The sequence below is a fragment of the Xenopus laevis genome, chromosome 3S (genome assembly GCF_017654675.1).
Source record: "Xenopus laevis strain J_2021 chromosome 3S, Xenopus_laevis_v10.1, whole genome shotgun sequence".
NCBI classification, from domain to species: domain Eukaryota; kingdom Metazoa; phylum Chordata; class Amphibia; order Anura; family Pipidae; genus Xenopus; species Xenopus laevis.
In genome coordinates, this window is record NC_054376.1 from 14,450,446 (window position 1) to 14,466,290 (window position 15,845).

The 15,845-nt window shown below is 39.3% G+C and overlaps 1 protein-coding gene across 1 annotated transcript; it reads left to right on the top strand.

Annotated features, from left to right (window-relative positions):
• Positions 1 to 975: 975 nt before the first annotated feature.
• Positions 976 to 11,582, top strand: npm1.S (nucleophosmin (nucleolar phosphoprotein B23, numatrin) S homeolog). Its single transcript, NM_001086038.1, is given in 11 exon segments — positions 976 to 1,069; positions 5,003 to 5,085; positions 5,518 to 5,637; positions 6,002 to 6,095; positions 6,836 to 6,939; positions 7,010 to 7,050; positions 7,519 to 7,594; positions 8,053 to 8,139; positions 8,306 to 8,416; positions 8,700 to 8,774; positions 11,408 to 11,582. Coding segments are annotated over 11 exon segments (903 nt in total). The 5' UTR covers positions 976 to 1,008; the 3' UTR covers positions 11,459 to 11,582.
• The last annotated feature ends 4,263 nt before the right edge of the window (positions 11,583 to 15,845 follow it).

Genomic DNA, 15,845 nt, shown 5'->3' on the forward strand with positions numbered 1-15,845 from the left:
AGAGGGGGCAGAGGGCAGGTATGGAACACATAGGGGGCAGAGGGCAGGCAGGGCATGGAACACGGAGGGGGCAGAGAGCAGGCAGGGCATGGAACGCAGAGGGCAGGCATGGAACACGGAGGGGGCAGAGAACAGGCAGGGAATGGAACACGGAGGGGGCAGTGGGCAGGCAGGGCATGGAACACGGAGGGGGCAGAGGGCAGGCAGGGCATGGAACATTGAGGGGGCAGTGGGCAGGCAGGGCATGGAACACAGAGGGGGCAGAGGGCAGGTAGGTGACACAGAAAGGGAGCATAGGGCAGGCAGGAAGTACACAAAAAAGTCTTACACCCTCCCTTAAAAAAAACCCTCAAAACTCATCAGCACAACCACCCAAAAATTAAATACACGTCACATAGAAGCTGGCTGTATTAATCCCCTAATATTAGGAACACAACAAGCCACCAAGTATGTAAAAGATTAGCAGCCTGCACTGAATAGCAAACGCCCCCGTACTCCACAAGCGCCCCGATATTACAGTAAGGGAAAAACCGGAGTAAAATCCTGCCCCAAGAAAAAAACCTAATGCTGCCCAGCTCAACCCCATACTCATTCAGTGGTGCACTGTAGCATGGTTCTTCTCCACCATTTGAAGAAGGCGCCGAATATGCGCCGAATGTCACGTGACGGAGGCGTTCCCCGAGACGTTCGTGTGCGCGTGACGTCATCCACGGCCTGTTATCAACTTGGAACTAGCAGCTACCATCACCACATGGTGGCTAGAATTCCCATAAAACCAGTGCTCGCGTTACGCAAGCACACACGTCATATCAGAATGCGTTCAGCCAATCGCGAACCACTTTACTTCTTGGAGGGAAAAAAAGGACATAGCCCCGCCTTCTTAGAGCGGAAAATCTCGCGAGAAATAGGCCTGTACATATAGCGGCGCTTAGCGGAGCTCTGGTTCTCAGAATCCGTCCGTGACAGTGAGGTGAAGGAGAGTGGAACAGTATTTGGTTTGTGGAAAAAATGGAAGATTCAATGGACATGGATAACATCGCTCCACTCCGCCCACAGAATTTCCTCTTTGGTATGTGAGACTCTAGAACGCGCTAGTGACGCTCCGATACGTTCGGTATATTTAGGGGTCGCACATATCAGTGAGCCGCGCTGTATGGCCCTTTTACTTTCTACATATGTACGTGTATCGTTACTCGTTTCTTTAGACCTTTTTTCGACGTGTTTTGCCCATTAATTACAGCAGAGGCCTATGTTGTAACTCTAGGCCGGTTTTTATGGTGCTGGACAAATTCACACGTAGGACGATCCTTTTTCCAATCGATTTTGTTTTTTACGTAGAAATCGAATTTGCCTTCGAATATCCGCCTTTATGCGGTAACTTTGCGTAGCTGGAGGCGCGCTTTACGGCTACACTTGCCATTGTTTCAGTATCCCCTCCCACGTGTGATGATCAGCCATGTGCAACTCCTCCGGTGCTTCCATTCTGCCCTCATTTCTCACTAATTGTGTTCACTTTACTCCTGCTTCTTGTCATTTCTACTCTGGGCGATAATCCCTCTTGAGTTAAAGGGGTGTTCACCTTTCAATTAACTAAGTGTTATAGAATCTCTAATTCTAAGCAACTTTTCAATTGGTCTTTGTTTATTTTTTATAGGTTAATTTGCCACCTTCTTCTGACTTTAAAGCTTTCCAATGGGGGTCACTGACCCCATCTTAAAAACACCCCCATCTTAAAAACACATGTTCTCTAAAGCTGCCCATTTGTTTCTGCTAGCTCTTATTACTAGGGATGCACCAAATCCACTATTTGGGATTCGGCCGAATCCTTGGTGAAAGATTTGGCTGAATACCAATCCTAATTTGCATATGCAAGTTATGGTCCAGAAAGGAGAGAGTGGAAAAAATTCTTCTTTTGTGATGAAAAGTCATGTGATTTCACTACCAGCCCCTAATTTACATACGCAAATTAGGATTCGGTTCGGCCGAATCCTGCTGAAAAAGGCCGTATCCAGAACCTAATCCTAAGCGCATCCTTACTTATTGCTGCTCTTTCTATTCAGACCCACTACTATTCATATTCCAGTCTCTTATTCAAATCAATGCATGGTTGCTAGGGTCATTTTGGGCCTAGAAACCAGATTTATGAAATTGCAAACTGCAGAGCTGCTGAATAATTCTAAATTTGGATCGTCCTACATTTGGAGGCAGATTTATCAAGGGTCGAATTGGAAATTAGAGTTATCGTTTATAAGTCAAAACTTCCCTAGGCAAATTCGACTAGGGAGTTATTCAATTTTGATTAGCGTTTAAGAAAATTCGCTTTTCGAGTGATTATACTCTGGCCCTTTAAATGGCAGTTGACCTTTTAGGTAACGTTTATTTTGTTTTAGAACAGCCAATTCTAAGCAATTTTTCAATTGGTTTTTATTTATTTTCAATAGTTATTTGCCTTTTTCTTCTGACTCTTTGCAGCTTTCAAATGGGCTTACCTGACCCCTTCTAAAAAAACATGCTCTGTAAGGCTACAAATATAGTGTTGTTACTTTTTATTATTGATCCTTCTATTCAGGCATCTCCTATTCAAATTCCAGATTCTTATTCAAATCAATGCATGGTTGCTAGGGGAATTTGGACCCTAGTTACCTGATTGGTTAAGATGCAAATTGAAAAGCTGCTGAATAAAAGGTAACAAAAAACCACAAATAATAAAAATGTAAATCTACTGCAAATTCTGAATATCACTCTCTAAATCATACTAAAACTAACTCAAAGGTGAATAACCCCTTTAAAGGGTTTGTTCACCTTTGAGTTATCTGTTCGTATGATGGAGAGTGATATTCTGAGACAATCTGCAATTGGTTTTTATTATTTAAGGTTTTTGGGTTATTTAGCAGCTCTTCAGAGGGGAGGTTCACCTATGACGTACCTTTTAGTATGTTGCAGAATGTCCAATTCCTAACAACTTTGCAATTGGTATTCATTAATTATCTTATACTTTTATTTGCTTTTTTCTTCTGACCCTTTCCAGCTTTCAAATGGGGGTCACTGACCCCATCTAAAAAGCAAATGCTCTGTAAGGCTACTAGGGATGCACCGAATTCAGGATTTGGTTCGGGATTCGGCCAGGATTCAGCTTTTATCAGCAGGATTTGGCCGAACCGAATCCTAATTTGCATATGCAAATTAACAGGGAAATTGTTTGCCTTTTTGTCACAAAACAAGGTAGTAAAAATGGTTTCACCTTCCCACCCCTAATTTGCATATGCAAATTAGGATTCGGCTCTGTATTCGGTCGAATCTTTTGCGAAGGATTCGGGGGATCGGCCGAATCCAAAATAGTGGATTCAGTGCATCCTTAAAGGCTACATATTTATCGTTATTGCTACTTTTTTTTTTCAGGCTTCTCTTATACTTGTTCCAGTCTCTTATTCAAATCAGTGCATGGTTGCTAGGGTAATTTGTGCAATAGAAACAGACTGCTGAAATTGCAAACTGGAGAGCTGCTGAATAAAGAGCTAACTCAAAAAAAAAACAATAGTAAAAAATGGAAACCAAATGCACATTGTATCAGAATATCCCTCTCTACATCATAGTAAAAGTTACCTCAAAGGTGAACATCCCCTTTAAGCAATCCGGTAGCTAAGGTCCAAATTACCCTAGCAACCATGCATTGTTTTGAATAAGACTGGAATCTGAATGAGAGGTCTGAATAGAAAGAGCAGTAATAAAAAGTAGTAGTAACAATAAATTTGTAGCCTTGGACTATTTGCTTTTTGGAACGGGTCAGCAATGCCCTTTTGAAAGCTGCAGAGTCAGAAAAAAGGCAAAAAAACTAAAGAATGGGCCGTTTTCCATTATTTCTTAATAGCTTTTTGGTTTTTTTAATTTGCTGTCTCGCTCACAGCTTTCAAACGATTTCTGCAGCTTTTTAAAAGCTGTATTGTTACTTTTTATTGCTCTTTCTATTCATAGCCCGCAGATGCAAAATTGCAATAAGTGCATGGTTGCTATGATGTGCACTGTAGCAACCAGATGGCTGAAATGGCAAGCTGGTGATTAAAAAGCTAACTCAAACCACAAATCCTGAAAAATTGAAAAAAACCCATTACAAATGGTCTCAGAATATAGCAATCTACATTATATTAAAAATTAAAGGTGGTTTGCCTTTGTTTTAGGCTATTGGAGAATGGCCAATTTTAGGCAACTTCTCAATTGGTTTTCATCTATTTTTATACGGTTTCATCTTTTTTTTGCCCTTTCTGAATCTCCAGCTTTCAAATGGGGTGACTGGCCCTATCTAAAAAAACAAATGCAAGGTAAAGCGATTACTGATATTTTTTTTTTTACTACTCCATTTCTGTTCAACCCTCTTCTATTCATATTCCAGTGCCCATTTCAAATCAGTGCATGATTTCTAGTTTTGACCCTAGCAACAGATCGCTGAAATTGCTAACTGGAGATCTGCTGGAAAACTGCATTAGCTCAAACCACATAAAATAAAAAAATGATAGCCAAATTTTTAGTATGAGGTAGAGTAATATTGATTTTAAATTGGTCTTCATTTTTTTAACTTTTTTTTTAGGGATGCACCGAATCCAGGATTCTGCCTTTTTCAGCAGGATTCGGCCAAATCCTTCTGCCCAGCCGAACCGAATCCTAATTTGCAGGGATTCGGTTCGGCTGGGCAGAAGGATTCTGCCTTTTTCAGCAGGATTTGGCCGAATCCTTCTGCCAGGCTGAATCCTAATTTGCATATGCAAATTAGGGGTATGGAGAGAAATCGCGCGACTTTTTGTCCGAAAACAAGGAAGTAAAAATGTTTTCCTTTCCCACCCCTAATTTGCATATGCAAATTAGGATTCGGTTCGGTATTCAGCTGAATCTTTCACAAAGGATTCGGGGGTTCGGTCGAATCCAAAATAGTGGATTCGGTGCATCCCTATTAACGTTTTTCGATCTCCTTCTGATCTTATCCCCGTATCCCTCCTCTTCCCTTTCACAGGATGCGAGCTTAAAGCAGACAAAAAAGAATATTCATTTAAAGTCGAAGATGATGAAAATGAGCATCAGTTGTCCTTGAGAACAGTAAGTGAATTCTTTCCTTAACTGAACTTGAGCTTTCAGGTGTACCTATAAGGTCAAATTGCCATGTTCCCGACTAATCACCAAATCAAGCTGTCGGTGATCTACTGCTTTAACGCTTGCAATATATATTTAGCATATAGCCACGGTTAATTTGCATTTCTCTACCCATGATTCTTTAAGCTATGGGGGCGTCTTTGGTTTTAGTAGCAATACAGAAATGCCCTCTGTCAGGTTATACACGATAAAGTATGTTGGGACACTCCACACACCATCCAAAAATTTTGTACAGCTGTATCTTTGCGTTGACTGCCTCTGAAACTACTGAAAATGGTCTCTTTTCCCACTAGAACTATGCAGACATGAAGAAAGATGTACATTTTGATTAATGCTTAACTGTCTGTATATAACCGGTCTCCCCCACTATTGTTTCAGGTTAGTTTGGGTGCTTCTGCTAAAGATGAACTTCATGTTGTTGAGGCTGAAGGAATAAATTATGAGGGTAAAACCATTAAAATTGCCCTTGCCTCACTGAAGCCGTCTGTGCAACCAACGGTAAGTATAAACCGGTGAAATGTCTTGGTGCGTGGAAGGGAGAAATGTAACTGTTTTTACCTTTGTAAAAGTCTTTAAAAACTTCATATGACTTAGTTAATTTACCATGCTTCAGAGTTTGCAAGAAAAAAAAGTTTTCAGTTAAATGCATATTGTGAAGAGCCATGGCTAGGAAAGGTAATTAAGAAGGTGGCTACATTTGTTAAATTTCCCCAGATTTGTGCATTTTTCCCTTTTAATGGTAGGATTGAGAGATCTTGCATATATTAAAAAAAAAAATTGGGTGCTATTTGTCATAAGGGCTTTTTAAGGATTCAATGTTTAAATTTGCTCGTATCGCTCACAAGCTTGTTCTCCTCTATAGGTATCTCTAGGAGGGTTTGAGATAACACCACCAGTAATTTTGCGGTTGAAATCTGGTTCAGGACCAGTATATGTCAGTGGGCAACATCTTGTGGGTAAGTGCCTAATTACATTAGGATTTAGCTTTTATTACCATTTAATGGCAAATAGTTCAGTAAAATGTTGACAAAAGTCAACACGGTGCAAACAAAGATGGCCAAATAATGCAATCTAACTTTCCTCTACATAATGTCATAAGCTTCAGTACATAATAAGATTCAGAGAATCTGGTGTAAACCCCTATATGCAAAGGAACAAGGCTGAAAACCAGTGTTTGATCATGTTCTTCAGGTCCTTTTTCAGCAGAATTCGGCCGAATCCTAATCTGCATATGCAAATTAGGGGCAGGGTACAGAAATCTCGTGACTTTGTCACAAAACGAAGTAAAACATTTTTTTCCCCTTCCCGTCCTAATTTGCATATGCAAATTGGGGTTTGGTGTTCGGCCAAATCTTCGTGAAGGATTCGGGGGTTTGGCCGAATCCAAAATAGTGGATTCGATGCATCCCTAGTCCTTAGGCAGCACTTCATTTAAAACATACAATTCTGTAGTGAAAATCCCTGCATGGACTTCAGGAATACTTACTGATACTCATTGTTATGCCTGTGCTTTTTGTGCTAGATGCTTATTCTGTCAATTTCTAATGTCTTTGTATGGCATGGGGGCACTTTTATTTGTAACACTTGGCATCCACTTCATGTGTAATTCAGGCACACTTACCGTAAGTCCAATTTAAGCATTCTGAAATTGCTATAAAGGCAATAACTTTTTTTTTTTTATTCTGCAATTTTCTAGCTTTAGAAGATCTTGAATCCTCTGATGATGAAGATGAGGAACATGAACCCAGTCCAAAAAATGCAAAAAGGATAGCACCTGATTCAGCATCAAAAGTTCCTCGGGTGAGTTGAAAATTGCTTGTGAATTTTTTTTTTTTTCTGTTTGATCTTCTAATTGTTTATGTATTTGCAGAAAAAAACACGTCTAGAAGAAGAGGAAGAAGATTCAGACGAGTATGTATATACTATGGCCTTCTTTAAGCTAGGAACTTCTTTTCTGCAGGCACTGTTCTTGCCCACTGCTGGTTTTAACAGTCTCCCTCCGTTTGCTGGTATCGGATTTTGTTTGACCCTGCTCCAGCTATTGGGATATCCAACTTAAAGGGATACTGTCATGGGGAAATTTTTTTTCAAAATGAATCGGTTAATAGTGCTGCTCCAGCAGAATTCTGCACTGAAATCCTTTTCTCAAAAGAGCAAACAGATGTTTTTATATTCAATCTTGAAATCTGACATGGGGCTAGACATATTGTGAATGTCCCAGCTGCCCAAAGTCATGTGACTTGTGCTCTGAAACTTCAATCATTCTTTACTGCTGTACTGCAAGTTGGAGTGATTGTTTTCCGATGACAGGATCCCTTTAAAATCTAGCCAAACTCTTTTCGTTTAATAATAGTCTCTCTTGCTTTGCTTCTTATTTAGGGATGAGGATGATGATGACGAGGATGATGATGATGAAGATGATGATGAAGAGGAGGAAGAAACACCTGTTAAAAAGGTTAGTGGTGAAAATGTTTAATAAAAACTGAAATCCTTAATGTTGCTGTATCTGCCTTTGTTTAGTGACTTTTGTTACAGCAAGTCAGATTTGTCCTTAGAGGCTGCTTAACAGGCCACTCTGTGCGCTTGTGCTGCTTTATTCATTGTGCCACCTATTTATAAGTCTGGTTACATGTCTGAACGTCTGATGTCGACTGGTATATCGTTAGACACACACCCCAATTACAGGATAGTGACTGGATGACTTACACTTATTACTTCATATTTGTGCTGGTTTGCTTAAACTGTAAAATATTTTAAAATGGAACTTTTCACCTTATTCTGAGGGGTTGGGTAATGTGCTCAGTAAACTGTTTTAATTTGAAATTTTAAACATTGAGTAAAAGGCAGCCCAGGTGTTGTCTTGTATGTATTGGATCTCCTGCAAGTAACTTAAGCTTGTTTTTCCTTTTAAAGACTGACTCTACAAAATCGAAGGCAGCTCAAAAGTTGAATCACAATGGGAAGGCTTCTGCATTGTCCACAACACAAAAGACTCCAAAAGTAAGTTGGGAAGGGGGTCATTGCCAATCAAGGAGAAAACTCGCTTAGTCAGTCATATGAGATGATTATTAAAAACTAAGTGTGCTGTTCTACCCACTATTCTACTTTTGCAAGAACATAAGACTTTAATGTATAGATTTTGCTCTGATGTTTTTCTTCCCCTCAGACTCCAGAGCAGAAAGGAAAACAAGATACAAAGCCTCAAACACCAAAGACACCAAAAACTCCTTTGTCTTCTGAGGAAATAAAAGCAAAGATGCAAACTTATTTAGAAAAGGTAATTTATGCATGTGTAATGTATATTACCGCTGTTTCTTTTCTCTCCACATATCCACTTGTCCTTCATTCGGTAAGAGTTGTACTTTTTATGTAGCTGTGTTAAATATTTACTATTGTGGGTCCATTGCATACACTGAAACTTTCTTCCCTGCAAACATCTTTTCAAATCCTTGCATTTTAGTTCTGACAGCTTGGCCTCTGGTCACTGACTGCATTATCTTCTGCAAAAAAATGCCTGCTTTATAAATGTTTAAAATGTGCATTCTCTCATTTTTCCTCAGGGTAATGTTCTTCCTAAAGTGGAAGTAAAGTTTGCAAACTATGTGAAGAATTGCTTCAGGACTGAAAATCAGAAGGTACATTTTAAAGCTTCTAGTTAAGACTTAGAGGATTTTAATTTCTGTTTTTGAAACTTATAGATCTCTAGGCACATCCCCATCACTGATATAGTATCATAGTAACATAGTAAGTTAGGTTGAAAAGACAAACATCCATAAGGTTCAATCTTTTAAACTTTTTTTACCTTGTCTAACTGCCAGTTGATTCAGAGGAAGGCAAAAAACCCCATCTGAAGCCCTCTAATTTGCTTCAGAGGTGGGAAATTCCTGACTCCAAAATGGCAATCGGACTAGTCCCTGGATCAACCTGTACTATGAGCGATCTTCCATAACCCTGTATTCCCTCACTTGCTAAACACCATCCAACCCCTTCTTAAAGCTATCTAATGTATCAGCCTGTACCACTGATTCAGGGAGAGAATTTCACATCTTCACAGCTCTCACTGTTAAAAAAAAAATAAATAAAAAAACCCTTCTGAATATTTAGGCGGAGCCTCTTTTCCACTAATCGGAATGGGTGACCTTGTGTCAGCTGAAAAGACCTACAGTAAAGCATTAGAGAGATTATATGATCCCCTTATATATTTATACATAGTTATCATATCACCCCTTAAGCGCCTCTTCTCCAGTGTGAACATCCCCAATTTGGCCAGTCTCATAGCAAACATTTTCCATACCTGTTACCAGCTTGGTTGCCCTTCTCTGTAATTACTCTTAAATATATTTTTAGGGTGATTGTGTAAACAGATTACAGAAAGGGGTTTAGAATTTGACTCTAGGCAAGACCTAGCACTTATGGTGACCATACATGGCCCAATAAGCGACTTAACTGTCTGGATGCTTTGGTTGCTTTTATTGGCCCATGTAGGCTGCTCCTGTTTGCTTGCCCAACTATCTAAGGGAAAAACTGTCGGTTTTGAAAATCCTGTTGGACACGTACTACATAGGCTCATTGAAATGGTCCTTGTCAAATGGGGGAAAAATATGCATAGAAGCTGCCTTGCTGCTTACTATTACTTCACACAGACTGCCATTCAAAACCCTGCATAGGGTCACATTAGGCTGTCTGTGTAGACTGATCATACCGGTCTGCAGTCCTGTTTCCATGCCATATTCCTTTCACTGCACTTGACCTAAAGGTATTAGTGTGGATCCACTTTTTTTCAATGCAGGTGCATAGGCTGGTGTGACATTAGCCTACACTCTATTCACATCTGTGCCTCTACCCCTCACTACCATTTTGCTGTGTTGTGGTTCTGCAGTCAGCATCAAGGGAGTGATTAGGTACATGATCTTGTTCAGTTAGTCATGTGTAAAACTATGTACTGATTACACTTCTGAGAGCATATATGCCATGCAGCAAATACCAATGCATTTGAGAAGAGCAGGCAATTGCCTTACTCCAAAGTGAAAAGGCGAGTGTTACAGTAAACATGCAGGAGTACAAGATAAATGCACATTGCTTGAGGCAGGAAGGCAGAATTAACACAAAGGAAGCCGCATCTCCTTTGAAAATGCTAGAACCCATAGGAGAATAAAATCCATTTATGCAGTTTTGATCTGGCAGTGTGACAGACTTTCCCTGCACAACATACAATTAGTGTTTTAGTCGTGGGGGTTTTTCAGTTGTTTACATATGGTCTTAAAGGGGACCAGTCGCCCAAAAAATATTTAAAATCCTATTACATTAATCAAGCAAACTTTTAATTACACTATAAATTATTCTGGGAATTAATAATTATAGCTAGTAGGCTGGAGCCATTTTGTGAACACTTGTTATTAAGACAAGCCTTGCATCATCTCAGAATCTTGTTTGTGCACCAGAATGGGGGACCTGTTGTCCATCCCCATGCCCTGGCTACACAACTAAATGGTGAAGAGAACAGGCGAAATGTGTGGAGCAGTGACATCTAGGAAGTGCTGAATGGAAAGTGAATGTAATAGGCATAGAGGCGGGGCAGACAATATTTGATTGGCGCTGAGATTTTTAAATGAGTTTACAACAGCTATGAATGCTTTAATAAATAGAAATTGGATTTCATGTTTAATTTGAAAAGGACTTATACAGCTTTTTGTGTCTGGGTGACCGGTCCACTTTAAAGGAACAGTAACTCCAAAAAAGTAATGGAAATGTCTTCTACTGGTGCCCTGCACTGGTAAAAAGAATGTTTGCTTCAGAAACACTACTATAGTTTATATAAACAAGCTGCTGTGTAACAATGGTGGTAATTGAAAAAAGGCTGCATGGCACATATTAAATAGTGGATAACAGATAACACCATTATGTTCTACAGAGCTTATCTGCTGTGTAACATGAGCCTTTTCTCCTTTGAATGGCTGCCCCTATTGCTACACAGCCGCTTATTTATATAAATTGTAGTTTCTGAAGCATTCGCAGCAGTTTTACCAGTGCAGGGCAACACAATATTTTTACTTTAAAACACACTTTTTTAATGTTACTGTTCCTTTAAAACTGCTTTTGCATTTTGCTGGAACACTGCTACTTTCTGATTAGCAGGAATTTCTTGTCTATTAAAATCAGTTACTCTAACTGAGTGCAGTATCTTCTTATTTTGCACACATTTTACAAAAGGTATGCTGTGTTTTTGAAGCCTATAGAGCCTAAAATTAAACTAAAACTTATTTTTCAGGTAATTGAAGATCTTTGGAAATGGAGACAATCCCTGAAAGATGGAAAATAAACCTGCCTCCTGTTTAAATGTTAATTTGTTGGTTTTTTTTTTTTAAATGTTTATCTTGGGCCAAGTGTTTTGAAATGTAAGACTAAACTGCATGCTTTATGAAAATAAAATTTGTTCTTACATATGACGTTGTTGAAATTGTGCTCCGGCAAATGGTTAGAACGCCCTGATGTACATGTTTAAAATTAAGTACATTATTTTACTTAAAATAGTGACTTCACTACAAAGGTAAAGCAACCAAGAATTAAACCAAGAGCTTTTCTATATAATATAAATTAGGCATTTTTATTCTTATAAGATGTTTATCTGAGCAGACTGGAATCTGTATTGCCATGACGCCTTGTGAAATTGAGAACAATGTGTACGTGTCTCCATGAGCACCTGTTTGTCAAATCACTGAACAGGAAACCCAACTCAAGTGGTGGCACCATGGATGAGTGCTTCTTCTATGCATGGCACTCCTCATGCAGCTTTCCTGAAAATGTGCGGTTATCTGAATGTTAAGTTTCCAGTATGGATTTGATTGGTGAGGTGGGTAACATGTAGGAAAACGTTTTACCTATTTCTCCTTTGGGCGCATTACATGGAGATGTGGAACTTTTGTTTAAGTATTAATCTGTTTCCCAACAAAGCTGGAGTAGCCATGATCAGTTGCTGTGCTGTTTGCAGAAATAGAAATCTGCATCGCAGTTTCCAAACACTGGAGAATAGGAAGTGGAAATGGAAGTAAACGCTTTCATGCACACAAACCAGAGAGTGGGATGATGGCAGTTGTAGTATGAAACAAATACAACCAACTGGTGCTGCCCAAAGCATTGCAGAGTGCATGCTGATATGGTGTGAGCAGGTTAAATGTGCCCAGATTGCATGTTCAACGCTGTGCGGCGCACACGGCTGAGACCAAGTGTATGGTGCCGATCTTGCAAGGGAGGCTCAGGAGAGGTTTAGACCAGAGGAATAAATGAGGTTAAAGGGGTTGTTCACCTTCAAACTAGTTTTCAGATATATCACCAGATATAACTACATCTTTCCAATGACTATTTTCTGTGACTTTTTTTAATATTGAAGTGTAAGTTATTATACACCTTCTGAAGCAACCCTGGGAGGGTGGGTCGCCGACCCTGTAAACTGTTCTAAATTGATTTAGTTGATTTATCTTTTTCCCTGCTGAGCAGAATCTCTTGGTTTCATTACAGGCACCTGTTAGAATTAGGGGTGCGCCGAATCCACTATTTTGGAATTGGCCGAATACCAATCCGAATCCTAAACATTTTTTTACTTCCTTGATTTGGACAGTCATGCGATTTCCCACCCCTAATTTGCATATGCAAATTAGGATTCGATTCGGCAGGCCCAATCTTGGAGTCTGTGCATCCCTAGTTAGAATTGATACAATAGTTGCTAATACTCTTACAGCTTATGTTGAGCTTCACTGATGGTTCCTGTTAGAGGGGCTCCTGATATTATTGGAGCCAAGACATTCTTTAGTATTGGTATCAATGAGGATTGAATTTATTCTGTGATTTTATAGCTTTTCCAGCATAGGAACAGCTGTTCTACATTGAAAAGTAATATTCATAGCAGTGGAACAGATGCTGCTGAAGGCGTAGGACTAGCATGCATTAACGGATAAGGAGACAAAGTAAGAAGTAGATTGCAAAATTATCCAAATTATTACAGCTCTCAAAAGTGTAAGGTCATGAAAGCACTTGTACATCAAATGAGAGAGTGCAAAGGGATGAAAACTTATGTATTACCAGGGACCTATAAATAGACCATTATATTTTCATCCCTTGAGTTAATACCCTTTTTTTATGCAGGACAGAACTTTATTTGCTTTAGTAGCCACAGAATGACACTGCCCAACTTATCTACAAAAACCCAAAGATCCTTCTCATTTAAGGAAACTCCCAACACACTGCCATTTAGTGTATAACTTGCATTTATTTTTGCCAGAGTGCATAACCTGCATTATCAACATTGAACCTCATTTTCCAGTTTGCTGCCCAGTTTTCCAACTTGGTCAAATCACTCTGCAGAGTGGCAGCATCCTGCATGGAACCTATAGTTCTGCACAATTTAGTATCTGCAAAAATAGAAACAGTACTTTCAATGCCCACCTCCAGGTCATTATTAAACAAGTTGAAAAGCAGGGGACCTAGTACAGAGCCCTGCGGTACTCCACGAACAACACTGGTCCAATTAGAAAATGTATTTACCACCACTCTTTGTAGTCTATCTTTTAGCCAGTTCTCTATCCAGGTACAAATACTATGTTCCAGTCCAACATTCCTTAATTTAACCAGTAACTCTTTCCTACCACTGATGTCAGACTAACTGGCCTATAATTTCGAGGCTGAGAATGGGATCCCTTTTGATTAGTCACCACATTAGCAAGTCACCAGTTTCTCGGCACCATGCCAGACATTTTTCTAATTTGGTTCTGTACATTACCAGAATGAACTTTAAATAAAACTCTGATGCAGTTGAACTGCAGACTTTCAGCTTTAATTCAGTGGGTTGAACAAAAAGATTGCATAAAAATGTGAGGAACTAGCCTTTTTTAACACAATCACTTCATTTCAGAGGCTCAACAGTAATTGGACAATTGACTCAAAGGCTATTTCATGGGCAGGTGTGGGCAATTCCTTCATTATGTCATTATCAATGAAACATAAAAGCCCTGGAATTGATTTGAGGGGGGGGTGCTTGTATGTGGAACAGACAACATGCGGTCAAAGGAGCTCTCCATGCAGGTGAAACAAGCCATCCTTAAGCTGCAAAAACAGAATAAACCCATCTGAGAAATTGCTACAATATTAGTAGTGGCAAAATCTACAGTTTGGTACATCCTGAGAAAGAAAGAAAGCTCTGTTGAACTCAGCATTGTAAAAAGACCTGGATGTCCATGGAAGACAACAGTGGTAGATGAACATTTCCATGGTGAAGAGAAACCACTCCACAACAGCCAAACAATTGAACAACACTCTCCAGGAGGTAGGTGTATTGACATCCAAGTCTACCATACAGAGAAGACTGCATGAAAGTAAATACAGAGGGTGCACTGCAAGCTGCAAGCCACTCCTGCATCAAGAATAGAAAGTCTAGATTGGACTTTTCTTAAAAAAAAAAAAACATCTAAAAAAGCCAACACAATTCTGGAAAAACATTCTTTAGACAGATGAAACGAAGATCAGATTCTCTACCAGAATGATGGCAAGAAAAAAGTATGCAGAAGACATGGAACAGCTCATGATCCAAAGCATAGCACATCATCTATAAAACATGGCAGCTAGTGTGATGTTTGAGTGAATGGCTGGGACACTAGTGTTTATCGATGATGTGAAACGGGAAAAGTAGCCGAATGAATTCTGAGGTGTTCAGAGACATACTGTCTGCTCAAATCCAGCTAAATGAAGTCAAATTGATTGGGAGGTGTTTCATAATACAGATGGACAATGACCCAAAACATACAGCCAAAGCAACCCAGGAGTTTATTAAAGCAAAGAAGTGGAATATTATTGAATGGCCAAGTCAGTCACCTGATCTGAACCCAATAGAACATATATTTCACTTGTTGAAGACTAAACTTCAGACAGAAAGGCCCACAAAAAAACAGCAAGTGAAAGCCGCTGCAGTAAAGGCCTGGCAGAGCATTAAAAAGGAGGAAACCCAGAACCTGGTGATGTCTATGAGTTCAAGACTTCAGGCTGTCATTCCCAGCAAAGGGGTTTCACCAAGTATTAGAAATGAACATTTTATTTTCAGTTTTTTTATTTGTCCAATTACTTTTGAGCCCCTGAAATGAAGTGATTGGGTTAAAAAAAGGCTTTAGTTCATTTTTATACAATCTTTTTGTTCAACCCACTGAATTAAAGCTGAAAGTCTGCAGTTCAACTGCATCTGAGTTGTTTCATTTAAAATTCATTGTGGTAATGTACAGAACCAAAATTAGAAAAAAGCTGTCTCTGCCCAAATATTTATGGACCTAAATGTATACTGGAAGGGCAGAGCTGGACACATTGTAAAGATTATAATTTTACTTTGGGTCTTCAAGTAGTACACCTTGAACACATAAATAATGCTTTTAAGCATTAGTTTGCACAAAATATGTAGCTCCTTAGCCAGCCTTGCTAAAACATATTCAGTATCAGTCACAGAGGGTCCCCATCAATCCCCAGAATCCACTAATCTGCAACTCTGTAGAACTCAGGAGACAGGAAGAACTGTATCATGTACTGAATCTTGTATATGAAATAAACAATTTAAACACACATATTTGGTTATTGTTTGTGTTTACTGAATGTCTGAAGTGGGTACAGAAATAAAGCAATTTAAAATAGTAGTTATGCTACATAAAATGTGCATGGAGATTTCTTTCCAACAG